This window comes from Octopus bimaculoides, chromosome 2 (assembly GCF_046866305.1).
Source record: "Octopus bimaculoides isolate indiv1 chromosome 2, ASM4686630v1, whole genome shotgun sequence".
NCBI classification, from domain to species: Eukaryota; Metazoa; Mollusca; class Cephalopoda; order Octopoda; family Octopodidae; genus Octopus; species Octopus bimaculoides.
The window spans coordinates 151559011-151574614 of record NC_142929.1 but is presented as its reverse complement, the minus strand read 5'-3'; the positions used below and the strand labels follow the sequence as shown (position 1 = coordinate 151574614).

The window sequence follows — 15604 nt, the reverse complement described above, 5'->3', positions numbered from 1 at the left end:
AGGATTAACCCATTTTTAGGAATCTGGAGGAGAATTCCTGAACTAATCCACTAGGTTAATGACCCCGCCAGAGAATCAAAATATTGAACCTGTAATATTCAAAGAATATTGCTATAATATCATTAATTAGACATAATTTCTTTTATCATTTTGTACAAGACTTATTTTCAGATAAAAGCAATTACTGGATTATTAAGTAAAGAATATTTAAAAAATTTCCAAAATTGTTTGCTTAAATCTTCCTAAAAGCAAGCATTAAATATTTTAAGGATGAAAACCTAAGAGACAGTAGTCATAACCACAATGCATTAAAGATATTTTATCATTATTGATATCAATAACTACAAGTTATTAGAGGACTTAGATATATCCTGAGCCTAATATGTATAAATTGTTTAATTAGTAATTAGTTTTCTACTAATCATGTCATACTCTCTCAGTATAAGACTGAAGTGTTGAAAATAATAGGCTATGCAGTTTGTTTTGTTGTATGTCATCAATTGGTTAGGACTAAATTGTTTCTTAGCTCAGGGAAAAAAAATCCAGAATGTTTGTTTACTTCTGCTACAAATAAAGGGTTTACAGGATTTGCACAACTTAAAGTTGGTTCTGTGTGTGTGTGTGTGTGTGTGTGTGTGTGTGTGATTGCATGCAAAATACTAGCAATTTACATTGTGATACCATTGATGCACATTATGTATCTACACAAAATGCATTTATCTACATACATACACTCACAGAATGCCAGAAAACAGGAATAAAGTAAAAATAATTTTTTTTTACAAAAGATGTAGTTAGAATACCAATCCTACAAATTGGTGCTTTTAATGTGATAATTTAAGCAAAGAAGGCATTTAAATGAGCTTAGAGCTTAACAATGGGTTTTGATTGTCCATATCTCATGCCCAACAAAGCACTGAATGGAGACAAAATTTTTTTTTTAAATCTCTAATGAAGACATGCTACCCAATCAATCAGTACATTTATTGAGGAAACAAAATCTTGCACTGCAACTACCCTGCAAATGAACAAGCCTAACAATTAAAATCCTGTAAGTCACTACAAATGCTAGACCTCACTATCTTTCATGATTTAACACACCACATCTCCACCCTGTGACAAAGCACTGCATTTCCAAGCACTGAGATTGCAATTTTTCTCATACAACAAGGCTTGAAAATATATTGTGCAGCCTAGAGAATGTAGGCTACATTTTTCATAAGTTAATTTTAACCCCAGAAGGCGGCAACAATTTGAACTCTTGTATATGGACACTGAGTGAATTATATAAATTATCGCTGAAGATAATAAATAAATGAAAAGTCACATTTACAAAAATGTAATTTACCCCTTGTTGGCAATGACATGAGCCAACTGACTAATAGTACACAAACATTTAAAAAAAAAAAAAAAAGTCATATGCTCCAATTACAAAAGATATATTTAACAGACTTGATCATTCATATAAGGAAACAAAGTAAAATATAAAACAAATTAGAGATGAATTTTAAAACAAAAAGCTCATGTTATGAACTTCATTTAAAACTGTTGCTGATTGGTGCTTACAATAAAATTATTCTGCTTATGTTTTGTAAATATATAGATATAAAACACCAGTGATGCATTAACATCCTAAGATACACATATCCCTCCACATATATTGTAAACAACACCAACTTTTCATCAATTTTCATTAGTGCTCTAGTTCATCATTGCTATCTGTACATGGGATGATAGTTCTTTATAACAAACTAATTAATACATCAAAGCAGTATATTGTAACATAAAATGGAAATGTTTAATTGTGAAGTAATCAACCAAAGTGATATTTCATGTTTTAATCTCTTTCTTTAGAGTTCTAACTGCTGTAGTCTATTGAAAAAAAACCCAAAAAACCCAGCTGATATAAATGTTGGTTGGTTGAGTTCTCCAGTCACATTTTACATCCCCTTAAGAGATGAAGAGGAGAGAGAGTAAAAGAGAGATATAGAGACAGTTTGTTTTGGTCCCTAATGCTCTGAATTAAATTTCTGCCAACTTTAACTTTTGTCAGTTCATCTCTGTCAGCTATTACTTTCTCTCTTCCTCTTTCTCTCAAAGAAACTGGCAGTGGTTAGACCTGGAGAAGGATGGATTCTGCCAGATTTAGCTGTATGACCTATGCTACGTTAAAGTACATGCTATTTGGGCTAAGACACTAATGCCATGAATCTGTGAATATAATTCAATTACATATCAGTGGGAGTTGAGTCCCACTTTAGTGCAGCACCCAAGTTTTATATAGATAAGTAATTTGTATTATATTTCCAATTTGTGTAATTTTCTTTTTATTTCTTTTCTTAATATATATACTTCAATGAAAGGGAATATTATTTAAAGTAATGAGCAATGTATTAGTGAAAATAAAAACAGTCTGAAACAAATTCAAGGTGTTGATAACAAATTAAACCAAGCCATAAAGAACAGAGAGAATCAGAAAGAGGAAAAATACTAACAGAAAATTCTATCTTTCCAAATTGTATTGGCCCTGAGGTGCATAAATTTCAGTTTATCAACCATGCCAACTAGAAATTTTAAAAACAATACTAGAAGCCGCAAATAACTAATTTGATAGCTAGAATGTAACGCTATCAGAAGACGAAATAAAGGAAAGTATATGCTGCATTTTTGAAATGAAAGAAAAAACATTTGAAATAAAGCATACAAGAGGGGGGAAGAAGCAAACTGCCAAGGAACCAATGACTGACGCCAGCTGCATATTATAATCTATGCTTATGCAAAGCCTACAAAAAGATATGATTTAATAAGCATCATGCATTATATTACTAAAAAGAGCAGGGAAAATAGAGGAACAATCAAATACACACATAGGCATACACACATTGATATATACCACTGATCCTCATTCCTACCCACTATATTATATAATATGCTGTCCATGAAACAAGGGATAGCACTAGACCTACTTGTATTCAATCTCCATTTCCAACCACCATCCTTCTTACTTTACCTCTTTCTCCCACCATGAGATCTATTTACAAAGGATTACACCAGATCTATTTGTACCCAATGCACCCTAACACCATCCCATTTGTGATAAGTCATATCACAATTCCCCCTTCTTGGGCCACTGGCTATTCATATCTATCTCTCTCTTATTCAGCTCTATTACTATCCCTCACTCTTTTCTTCTCAACTACCCTTCACTCTAATTACACTATCATCCTCTTTAGTCTTACAGAATAAAGATAACCTCACTAATGCAGGTGCCATGATAAAATGCACCCAGTATACTCTGTAAAAGTGATTGGAAAATGAGTGGAGATAAGCACAGGATCAACAGGACTCTTTCGTAATGTTTAAGGTATAACAATTTCTCTAATATTAGTGCCACAATAAATGTGCCCAGTATACACTTTGAAGGGACTAGTGACAGAAAAGGCATTCAACCAGACACCAAGTCGAGAATGTATGAATGAGATGTGGGCCTGTGACCAGTCTAGGATGGTGGTAACTCTGAAAAATATAGAATGGAGTTGGGTGTGAATCTGATCTTTAGCAGCACAGTGACGACTTTAGACAGGTTTTGGTCTTTTTAAATGTCATGAACAAAACAGTCCCACTGTTACTACAGATTTTAGATAAAGTAGACACGTATATAATATTTTTGTTAACAAACAAAAATATGTTGGGGTAAAATATTCTGCTGCATAAAATCTTAATGGTAAAATGAGCACCAGCATATTTGGTAAAGTAAACTCATTTATATATGTGCGTGTGCATGTGTATAAATAAAAACAGTAAACACTGTTGGAAGTCCTAGTACTCATGGAGCAGTTACCTAGCTTCCATGACATAAGTGATTGAGAGCATGACATTTCACCTGAACAAGACCCCAGTCCATCACAGAGTGTACACACATACACGTGCATAGATGCATGCATGCATACATACACCACTTTCAACTACTCTGAATTTCCTCACTTCTTGCACATTCTGCATAGAAATTTGAATGTACAAGTAACAGGAAACCCAAAGCAGCTTCAGAGAACTCATTTGAATTAATATACTATATGTATTGAATTCATTTTTCCTTGCTCATTTGTATATTCAAACACACACATACACATACATGATATAAGCCTATAGCTTCTGATTATCCTCTACAGGAAACTTACCAAAATTCAAAGCAGATTCATACGGCCATTTGGTCATCCCTGCAGGAATCAAAAGTGCACATGTAACATAATTAAGAGAATATAAGATAGATTTAAAAGAAACAGAAACTGCTTGGACCTTATAGTTGTATTCCCAACAGGACAAGAATGAAATATGACAGAAAAGATTATCAAAGCAGAAGATAGCCAAAATAGGTTAAAAAATAAAATTATCTTACATGAACTACACAATTAGAATCATCCAGATATGAACAATACAATAAATACAAATATATATAAACACTTTGCTTGAGAAATCCCCTGTAAATATATATATTAGGTTGTTTTTTTTTTTCATTCCCTCAAAGTCCCTTACACCAATGATATAGGCATTTATGTACATACAGTAAATACATAGGCTGAACACTAGTAAGTTCCAGAATCATTTCAAAATATAATTCTTTTTTATAGGTGTTTGTGCCATTACAGCTTATATCAATTTATCATTTATACATTTGGCACATTAAAAATTTTGCACATTTTTTACACTATAGAAACAATTGGAATTAAAAAATCAGCTATTTATGACAAATCATAAATATTAATGTAACATAGATGTTTGGCATTACATCAACAATGATTAGATACTGAAAAACTGTCAGATTTACATTAGGTTTCAACATCAATAAATTGAAAGCATGTTTCCAAAACAAAATTATAGTGGTTGAGATATTCAGTAACAAATTTTTATAGGTACTTAAGTATCTACATAGATTGCATTAAAAATATGACCCCCCCCCCCCCCACATAAATTTCTTCATGATTTTTTTATTTTATTATTTCTGCAAAACTAAATACACCTAATAGATAGTATTGCCACTTTCTGTTTCTTTTAATCACTTGTTTCTTCTAATAGGTCCTATGTACACAGTAAAACTACATTTTGGCCACCATAGCTAAGGTCATACCAGAGTACTGTACTTCAACATGACCTCAGTTGTGATGGCCAAAATATATTTATTTGTTCTTTTATTTTATAGTTTTCAAAGAAAAGCGTTAGTGGAGTGTCCGAAACAATAGAGCAGTGGGTGTTTTAAAATATTTAATTTTGTCCATTTACATCAGTGGGCGGGTGACAGTAGTGGGAGGAGGGGAGGGCATAGCCTACAAATGGGTTACATGAGTGTTCTCCGTGGAACCATGGGCCTTTAATAAAAGCAAAACTAAATGCATTAGTGAGTCATTGAGCAATCGATGCCATTTAAACAGATAGTCTTTGTGTGACGATTTATCTCATTTTTGCGAACATAAACATTGCTGGTGGTGGAAATTAGGAGATATGCGGATATTTTTATATGTAAGATAAGATATAATATACTGACGGATAGGCATATGTAAAACAATTCAAAAGTGGGCCATTATAAAAGAAGTTGCTGACTCATGATCTATATAGTATAAGTGTAAACTCCACCATGGTTAATTTTGATTTTCAGCTCTCAGTGATTGATAAAATAAATATAAAGAGTTCAATTGATCTATTATATTCTTTTTCCACGAATAAACAGCTTTTTGATACCCCACCCACCAAAGAAAAAAAAAAAAAAAGAAGCATTAATTCAGAATGGAAGAAAAGTTAATAGATTTGTACTTCTGCTGATGAAGTCACTCACAGGCAGGATATGTATTATGCTCCAATTTTATCTTTTTTATAATCTAGGAGACATTTTATTTAAAACTCTTACAATTGTACAAAAAAGAATTAAAAGAAAACATACTTTAAGTTGATGACAAATTGGATAATTTAAAAGCAAATTAACTTGAACAAATCAAAGAAGTGACAAATAATTTTAGTAATTAATTTTTCTCATTATTTTGGAAATTTAAAAAGTCTTTCATTTTACCATTCTGAATAAGTTAGATTAAATTTCTTAGATTAAATAACCTTCTTTCAAAGCAAAGAATGTTACAACTTGGGATAATTCAAATATTTATTGTGTAATAGAATTGATATTCAACTTCAGTTTTTTAACAGCCTAAACTGGTAAAACTGTACTCATAAATACTTCAGGACCATATATATTATAATGAATACAATTGAAGTTACAGGCTACTGCGAGTGGTTGAGGGAGAAAAAAAAAAAAAAAAAAAAAAGCATGATGTTCTACAAAGATGTGGCTCTGAAGAGAAAATGACTGAGCAAAGAGTTAAGTATGGAGTCTAAGAGTATAAAATACATTAGTGATGACAAATAATGAAGTTGATATAAAATGTGTTAATGTGGATATGATATACACAACAATATCAGAAGATAGAGGCAGCAGTAGTAGTCTGAGAAAAGAAGATCTTGCTAAAGTGTTGGTGAGAGAAAAAGTCTGCATATCAGTATTTGTGTTAGTGTGTATGTAGGTGTGTTGCAGTTGGTTTCTTGATCAAAATGGGGTAGCAATACTTTTATGTGAGGTGTATTTATTCTTCATATTGGATCAACATATCATGAAGGAACTTTGTAGTTGTAAGAATGAAACTCGGCCTTTTCAAGTTTCTGCAATGGTTAATTGTAAACTGAGCACAAAAGTTATTGTACATTTCATACCTTCTATTAAGCTAGCCTAAATAACACAAAAGTAAATAGCAACAAGAATTTTTGAATAGAAGTAGCTTCTCAACTGATTAATTTTCATTCTAAAACTCTTAAAAGAACAGTAACCAAATTGGTGATGGGCTTACAATATACAAAAAAGACAGTGACGCTAATTGAATTCTCAACCCTGTACAATACAACAGATGCCACATGAAAAACATATGTAGAGAACAATGATAATAATCAAAAGAATAACTCTGATAATGATGACAAAGACATTGCTATCATAGAGGTAGTAATGGGTAATGATGATGATGCAAAAGAAGGTAAAAAAAAAGATGTAAAGGCAATTCAACTCTGATAGGCATTTAGTAATTACCACACACACAAAAAAAAAATAATGTACTCGATAAAGTGATTCAAAGTTACACTGATAATTCAACACCTTTTGAACAAACTTTTAAAGCAATTATTTTATAAAATAAGATAACAGTCCAGATAATTATCAACAAGTGAGAGTTTATGCTATGCCATTTACTAAAGACAAGCAATAAAGTTTCATTTAATTAGGCTAACATTACTGATCAATACAAAAATATTCTTTTACAGAATAACAAAGAAAAAGGAAAAAAACTTAAAAAAGAACAAAATATAGTTAATTTCATGCATAACATTCAAGCATACATTTATGTAATAGGCAAGGTGAAGTTTTCACTTTCACTATGTGAGAAATGTTCATGATTAAAGACTGAGAAAAAAAAATAATAACACAAGCATAAAAAGAACAAAAGAGGACAATTGGGAAATGACCACTAAATTCACTGGTGATGATTGTATAATGAGACATGATGAAAATTAAAAGACTCATTGCTAAATATATTGAAATAATGTTAAACAAGACCAGTGGATCCCTCTAATGATGTCCAATAAATAATGGGTTGTTGATTTGCAAGAAACATTTTGATTAAATGGAGAAAATTTAATAGTGATCCTGAGGAGAAAAAAAATTATGATAGTATAAAGCTCACTTGAAACTCTATTGAATTTGCCTACCCTTACAGGTTACATATATTTCTGCTCACAAACTCAATACTACAACACAACCACTACTATCAGATTTGCTATCTAACACCTCTGGCAGCCCATTTAACCCATTTAGTTGTGATAGGTTAGACCAGGCCAGTTTAAATACTAAAGATTTAAAAACCTCATCAATACCATTAAGGTTGACATCAGTTACAGACATATCCCATCGACCATAAACTTAACCTCAAACTTGCTTGTTGTAAACTGTTCATCTCCAACCTCCTAGAAAAATAACTAGGGAAAGCTCTGATTTCTTTAAATTCCAATACTTCATTTGAAATAGTTCATTTAACATACTTCTTACAAAGAGAAAGAATTTGGCATTCCATTCAGGATATCTGCACTTGAGCAACTGAACAACTCTGGATTGCACTGATATTATAGATCACACCAATCTAGATTAACCCTTTAATATTCAGATTACTCTGTCTAATGCAATGCCTATTTATCCACAATGTTTTGAATTAAACATGTATTATCTTGTAGCTTTCAGATTTTGATGATGTGATTATTTATAGAGGACATTGTAGGCTAGTTGTGAGAAGTCAGATCAGGCCAGTTTAAATGGTGAAGATTTAAAAACCTCATCAACACCATTTAGGTTGACATCAGTAACAAAGGCATCTTTTTGCCATTAAAAACAGCAAAACTTATCTTCTACCGTCTCATAAAGAGAAACAATTTTAAACTGAAACTTAAAATTAGATCCACTGTCTCCAGCTTAAAAAATTATTATACAAAATTTCTTGGCTTCTTTCTTGGATCAAACCTTACACTACAAACCTTCTTCACACAGGTTGATAATTGTTTGCATCAAAGGCTCCAACAAGTTGGCTTCATTATACTCAAAAACAACAGAAATCTTTTTAGCATAGAAATTCTCTCACTTCAAGGCATCAAATCTACAGACCAATCACAACATCACTTCAACATTTGTTTCAATCTCACACTTAGACATCCACCAACTCATGTCAATCATTGTGAACAACACATTACTGGTTTCCTTGATCATGTAACATACCACAGTACTGTCAATGGGATCTGTTGAACCTGCTGGCTATCCCTATTATGAACTAATTGGAGGACAGAGCACTAACAACTACCATTCACAACATAAGGCAGTTGAGCAGTTGCCTACCAGTTAAGAATGCACAAAATGTGACAGAAATTACATTGGGAACACTATCCGGCTGGGCATTTGCACAATCAAATGAAAACACCCTCACAAATGTGTGTTGCCAGTTAACAAACACTTCAATAAATCCTAGAACAAGAACATCACTGTTACAATCAGAGCTACAGTTCAAAATATTGGGAACTAAAGGATCAAGAAAGTAAATCTTTGTTCAAACAATACAAACACACCATCAACTTCTAACAAAAATAAAGCAAAGCTCATTGGCTAATCTAGCCATTTCTACCTGCCTCTGAGGCAAACTTTAAGCCCCCTCTCTTTCTCTACCTACCTACCTTGCATGCACACAGCCTTTAATTCAAGATTTTTTTACAAAAAAAAAAGAAAAAATTTTTAAAAAAGAGAAAAACCCATGGAAAATACAACCCACTTCATAAAGAGCATTGATATTCCTCATTCTAGGCAAATTTTGTCCAAAATATTGAATTATCAAATGTTTTAAGGTAAAGCATAATCTTTGTTCTTTATATGATTACAAATATATGACAACACAAATAGTGAATGCCAGATGAAAACATCACTTAGGAAATGTATTATAGAGTAAAAACATTATTGCAGAAAAGTTACAAAACACAGTCAGAGGCTAGGAGAATGATGTTTTAGGTAAGAAATCAAAATTCTGGTAACTGGAAGATGAGATCTTTTTAATTGTTTAAATTTAACTAATTATAGACCAAATAGCATACTAGATGCTACAACAAATTACATACCAGATGCTTAAGATCAACAAAGAAATAAACAAAACATAATCATCATGAAGAAATTAACATGTACAGAAAAATAATTAGAGTTTTACTTTTAATCCTTCTGTTTCAAAACATATAAACCAAGGATAAAGTTCTAACAAGCTAATTAACCTCCACAACTTGAAAAATGTTCCTTTTAACAGACACATTAAAAACCAGACTTCCATTGATTCTGTCTACCTTAACCATTTTCCATTGCTGATATTTAATGAAAAATAGCTAAATGAAACAAAATACATTGTTCCTAAGATTTCAGCTAACACACAAATGACATTCTAGACAGTTCTTAGCAGACTAAATTTTCAGACTGACAAATCATTATCAGATTATTAATATTATGTACATCAATTCCATCATTATGGACATTTATTTGTATGGTATGGACATCTATTTGTAAATAATGTTATGTGTACACACTCAGGCCCCAGTCAGTTGTACCAATCATGCACAGAGACAGGGTTTTAATACAAGCTATAAAACTCTTGTGGTCAAAATCCTATTTAATGCTTGCATTCTAAGAACAGAAAGAAGAGAGACAGATTTACAGACACTGATGATGAAGTAAGAGTGGAAATTCAGGAAAGACTACCAATAACAAAAGATAAATTAAATGTTTGATGAGTAATATAAATGAAAGTTTGTGTGAAAATAATTGAAATAAAATACTGACTGTTAGAACAGAACTAAAACTTGAAAAGTAGTGATGCAAATGATAATAAATGTTAGGAAATCAGTTAACTAAAAGATTGTAAAGAACAAAGCTTGTGTATAGAAATGTAATGTAACAGCTGAGATAGAAGAGACTTTTCTCAATTGTCATTAAAGAAAAACAAATTTAGGAACACATCCAAAAGTAATTTAGATTACTACATTTATTAATATTTTGTCTTTAACTTTAATACTAATGATTTTTGAATTGTGTTAGTATCCTTAGAGTGTGCAATAAAAATATTCTTCAATTTTATTCTTCCATTAGGCTTTTATGCAGCTCTTTGTTTAACTGATTATCAAGGACACAACATTTTAATACAACAGGTAATTACAAATGTTAAAAATAATGTTTCTCCATATTGATTCAATACAATGCATCATCATCATCATCATGTCAAACAAATTGTTAACTTATTACATAGAAAGAGAAAAGAGAAAACTAAACAAAAAGAATGAATGAATGAATAAGAGAATGTCAGAGCTGCAAAATATTTCTTATTTTGTAAGATAGAATAGGAAAGCTTCTACCACACCACTAAGAACCTTTCAATGAGTTGAAAGACAATTTCATATCATTATTTTCGCAATTCATAAGATTCTTCCAAAGAGAATCTTCAATGAATACTGTCAATACTATCAAACACAGATGTAAGCAAACGATGATAATTAAAATAAAATGGTTAATGATTTGAAATATAAAAAAAAAAACACAGCACACTTTACCAATGTATTGAAAAATGCCATAATAATGATAATTTAAGATGATACTTATAAGTCAATTTCTTTTAAACTCAATGACAACAATTTAAAATAAATTTCCTAATCAGATCAGAATGTTCAATAAAAAAGGAAATAACCTGCTGATCTGAGTTTATATAAATCATCTATGTTATATTTTACAGTTTATTTTCATTAAAAATGAAGCCACAATGTTCACTATTGTTCTCTCAAGTTCAACTACCCTCAACACACTGAAATGTATCTGACTGCAATAAAATACATATCACAATGAAAACATTAGAAATCTTGACCATGTAATCAATATAATAGGATTATTAAAGTTAAAATCTCACAAGGTAGATTCAGTTACAGTATGTAAATCTTTTGGAGGGTCATCTTAAAACAATACTAAAGCGCAGCTAGTCATAAAGCTTATTCTGCATATTTACATCACCAACTTGTTTCGAGAGAGTTGCATTAAGCTTGTTTAATAAAAATCTTTTAATTTACAAAGAGATATAAAGGCTTGATGTCAAGTACAATTCTGAGCTGGTACTTGGCCACATAGCCAGGAGTTCAATCTTGACTACATATGAAACTAATTGCTGCAGATGGGAAATGTATTTGTTTGCAGATGGGTGATATAATTTATTACAGTATATCACTGGTATTGTTTTATCAATTAGATATATGAATGACTAAATCCTATATTCACCACAGAATATAGGGAAATAACATTAAATATAGTACATTTAATCTAGTGCTCTCTTGTTTCTTCTAACTCCATGTTGCTCATTTGCAACAACAAACATAGATTCGAGACTCTAAATCAGTTTGCAGACTAACAATATTTATCACTTCAACTTTAGCTCCGAGAAGGAAAAAGGAAAAGGAAATGCATTCATCTGTTAAAATTAATTACAAATAAAATATCCAAATGATTGAAATTGTACCTAATGGAAAATAAAACAATGTATATGTTTTTAAAACTGCATCAACAAGGTGGGATAGTGTGCTTGTAACTGTCATACTGTAGCTGGATGACCATGACCTTTAGTCTAATAATAACAACAATAACACTTCATGTTAATTGTCTACATTTGATAGAATGAATGCATGTTTGATGCACCACTTGGCAATTTGATGCAAGTTGGACAATGGAGTACAAAATCGAAGAGTTTTTGCAAAATTCTGTTTCAAATTATGAAAATCTTTTACAGAGACTTTTCTTATGTTGTAATAGGCCTTTGTGGATTGTTTGAGCTGCACAATTCAGGAAGGGTATCAATATTTCAAATCAAGAAGAACATCCATTAAAGATGATTCCAAATCTGGATGATCACATTGCAAATGTGTGATTTGTGATTTTATGAAAACTGCTACCTAACTGTCTTTCCAAAGAAGTAGGCATCTGTAAAACTTCTTGCAATATGTTCTTAAAAGACAAAACTGAAAATACATTGCATTGCTGAAAACACAGCGCTGTGCCATTTGATAGATGACCAAAAAAGAAGGCAAGTCACAGTCAGAAGTTATTTGATCTTTCAACTAAGTCTCTGGAAAGTGTCATAATAGCTGATGTAATGATACATGAGTGTATTGCTACCATGTTAAATCACAAAGGCAGCTGTTGCCAATGTCAAACAGAGAGAGGGGAAAAAAAGCACATGTTGCTCAAATATGAAAGTGATGTTGAGCATAATTTTTTGATTGGAAGGATATTGTACATCATGAGTTTGTTCTATGAGGTCAAGTGATCAAATAAGTTTTACTTGGCAGTCCTGAGGTGTTTAAAGAGAGGCAATGTAAAAGAGAAGACCTGAAACATGGATGAATTCTGGTCACCTACCATACCGGTTCATATATCACTCATCTATATAACTTTCGACTGAACTACCCTACACTCTTGAAGGTGAAATCCACTATGAAAGGCCAGCTACTTTAGATAATAGAAGAGACTGAAAAAGATTTGCTACAAGAACTGTGTACTACCTCTGAAAACTTGTTCTAGGAAAAGTTTCAACTGTTGAAGACACTATTTTGAAAGAGACAAGTCGAATAAACCTCTACCTCACATTTGTTGATCTGGAGAAGGCATTTGACAAGAGTAGGCAATAACTGAATGGTTTATGAGAGTAGTGCACAGGAAAGCAATCGGAAAAGCGAGAGATGGCAAAATGCAGGTAGGTTTAGTAAATCTCAATTCTCAGCCCCTTCTTTCTGTTATAGTCTCTAAGTTTTGACAGAGGAGTTTAAGACTGGTCGTCCATGGGAATTCCTATTTGCTAATGGCTAATAACAGAGTAGAGAAGAAATTCCAGATGTGTAAGCAAAACTTAGAATTGAAAGGCAGCAGAATAAATTTGGCAAAGACAAAGAAAAAGAGGAGGTAGGCATTCCACACAAGGTGCACTATGTGCACAAGAGGTGTCCTGGCATCAAAGGTGACAGATGCACAAGAATAATTAGCAGTCAGTGCAGTAGTAAAATACATTCTTTTCAATGCTTTTAAGCATTTATAGAAGTAATTGGTAGCTTCTGCTATTAGAATAACCTAATCAACAGAGGAGGGTACTCTGAAAGAATAGTGGCCAGACTAAGAACAGAGTATGAAAAGCTAAGGGAGCTGTGACCTCTGTAGGCAACAGAGGGATTACCTCTTCAAGTGAAGAAGCAGATTGTATGTTGCTTGTGTATGAAACGTGATGCTGCATAGGCTCTTAAAGTGGAAGGAAGTTATAGGAGAAGATCAAGGAAGCCACAGGCAGAAGTGGTAAAAGCTGATCTCAAGAAATCAAATCTCACAAAAAAGATGACAAAATTTGCAGTAAATGGCAAGACACTGTGTAGGAAAGAACCTATCCAATACATGTGAGCATGGAAAAAGTTATCATGAAAATGGATGAGGATTTTGATGATAATAACACGACCAGTTGGCCCTTAGCTGAGCTTACTTTGTTATAACCATCAGAACTAGGTCTTTGGTCAGAGGATAATTTATTCCCTTCTTTCTGTTTATCAAAGAGGCTCTGAAAGTAGTTGAGCATTGCTTTTCTACTTCTGACTATACCATTAAAAAATAAAAATAGTATATGTGTGTATTTGTGAATGAGTGTGTCTGTGTATGCATGTGTGTATTAGAAATATGAAGAATGGAAAGAAGGTAATGAAGAGAAACAATGGATTTTTGGTGTCAGGAAGGGCATCCAGCTGTAGAAACCAAGCCAAAACAGACAACAGAACTTGGTACGGCCCCTGGCCTTGCCAGTTCCCGTCAAGCTGTCCAACCCACACCAGCATGGAAAATGGAATCTGATGGTGATGATAAGAAAACAAAATACTCCTGCACTGATAGATGATTAAATGCAAGTCAGTTTGATGTTCTTATTTCATGAACAATACATTTCTTAAGTTTCAGCAAAGAAATTAAATTAACAGCCTTACTGTCAAGAAGAAAAAAAAACTTGAGCACAAATAACTTCTGGAAAATAAAAGATATGTATGGCCATGCCTCCCACTCCCTCTCTCAGCCAAAGGGTCTGTCTTGTGGGGTTGCGGTTCCACATAAAAAGCACTTGTACCAGTACTACATAAACAGGACTTGTGCTGGCGCCATGTGAGAAGCACTTCTGCTGGTGCCACGTAAAATGTAGTGTGCTGGTGACATGTAAAAGCACTCGTGCCAGTGCCACTTAAAAAGCACGCAGTACACAGTAAAGTGGCTGGCATTAGGAAGAACATCCAGTCGTAGAAACCATGCCAAAACAGACAATTGGAGCTGGGCAGTGTCCAGCCCATGCCAACATGAAAAATGGACATTAAATGATAACGTAGCATCTCTTTCAGTAATGCTGATCAAAATAATAAACCTAAAAACAATCAATATTTATATAATTTGGGCAGAAATTCCATTTGCAACACCAAAAAGTCATTGTATGAAACATTACTCACCATATGTATTATGAAGTCTTTAGGCAGTGTTTGTAACTGGATATTGGCAACGGATTGGATCCTGTAACATAAATAAATACCCATGAATTAGAACAGAATCCCTTTTCTAATTTTAGATTTACATAAAGAGCTAATAATTGAAGAGAAGCTGTAAATGTTAAAAAAACCCCCAAAAAACTGAGTAATTCACTTTGAAAACGGCAGGTTCATTTTAAATACAAAACCTCAAAATGATGTGTACAATTGAAACAGGATAACAGTAGAAAGAATTGATTTGCTCCCACCATGATGTAGATCTACTCAGGTAGAGCTGTTCAACCCTGTTCAGTAACACTAAACAAAGCCTCAAGATAACTGTAACAATGAACTGCTTCAATGTGATTGCTCAGAACTTGAATGATTTGGATGTACAACAGTAAGTTGTTGTTTAACCTCAGGCCAACCGTGATTGAGAAGA

General features: G+C 32.6%; 1 protein-coding gene across 10 annotated transcripts in view; it reads right to left on the bottom strand.

The window, feature by feature from the left end:
• The window catches only part of LOC106872134 (uncharacterized), a 108131-nt gene that overhangs the window by 45048 nt on the left and 47479 nt on the right, over window positions 1-15604 (bottom strand). For 5 of the 10 annotated variants that reach the window (XM_089347925.1, XM_014919006.3, XM_089347926.1 and 2 more), the window contains 2 exons: window positions 15148-15208; window positions 4179-4217 (listed from right to left, as the gene is read on the bottom strand). In XM_089347925.1, coding sequence (XP_089204051.1) covers window positions 4179-4215 — 37 coding nt within the window. In that variant the 5' untranslated portion in view covers window positions 4216-4217; window positions 15148-15208. Of the gene's footprint in view, window positions 1-4178; window positions 4218-15146; window positions 15209-15604 lie in introns of those variants that run through there. The other 5 variants (XM_052965656.2, XM_089347924.1, XM_052965658.2 and 2 more) reach the window with 2 other exon arrangements.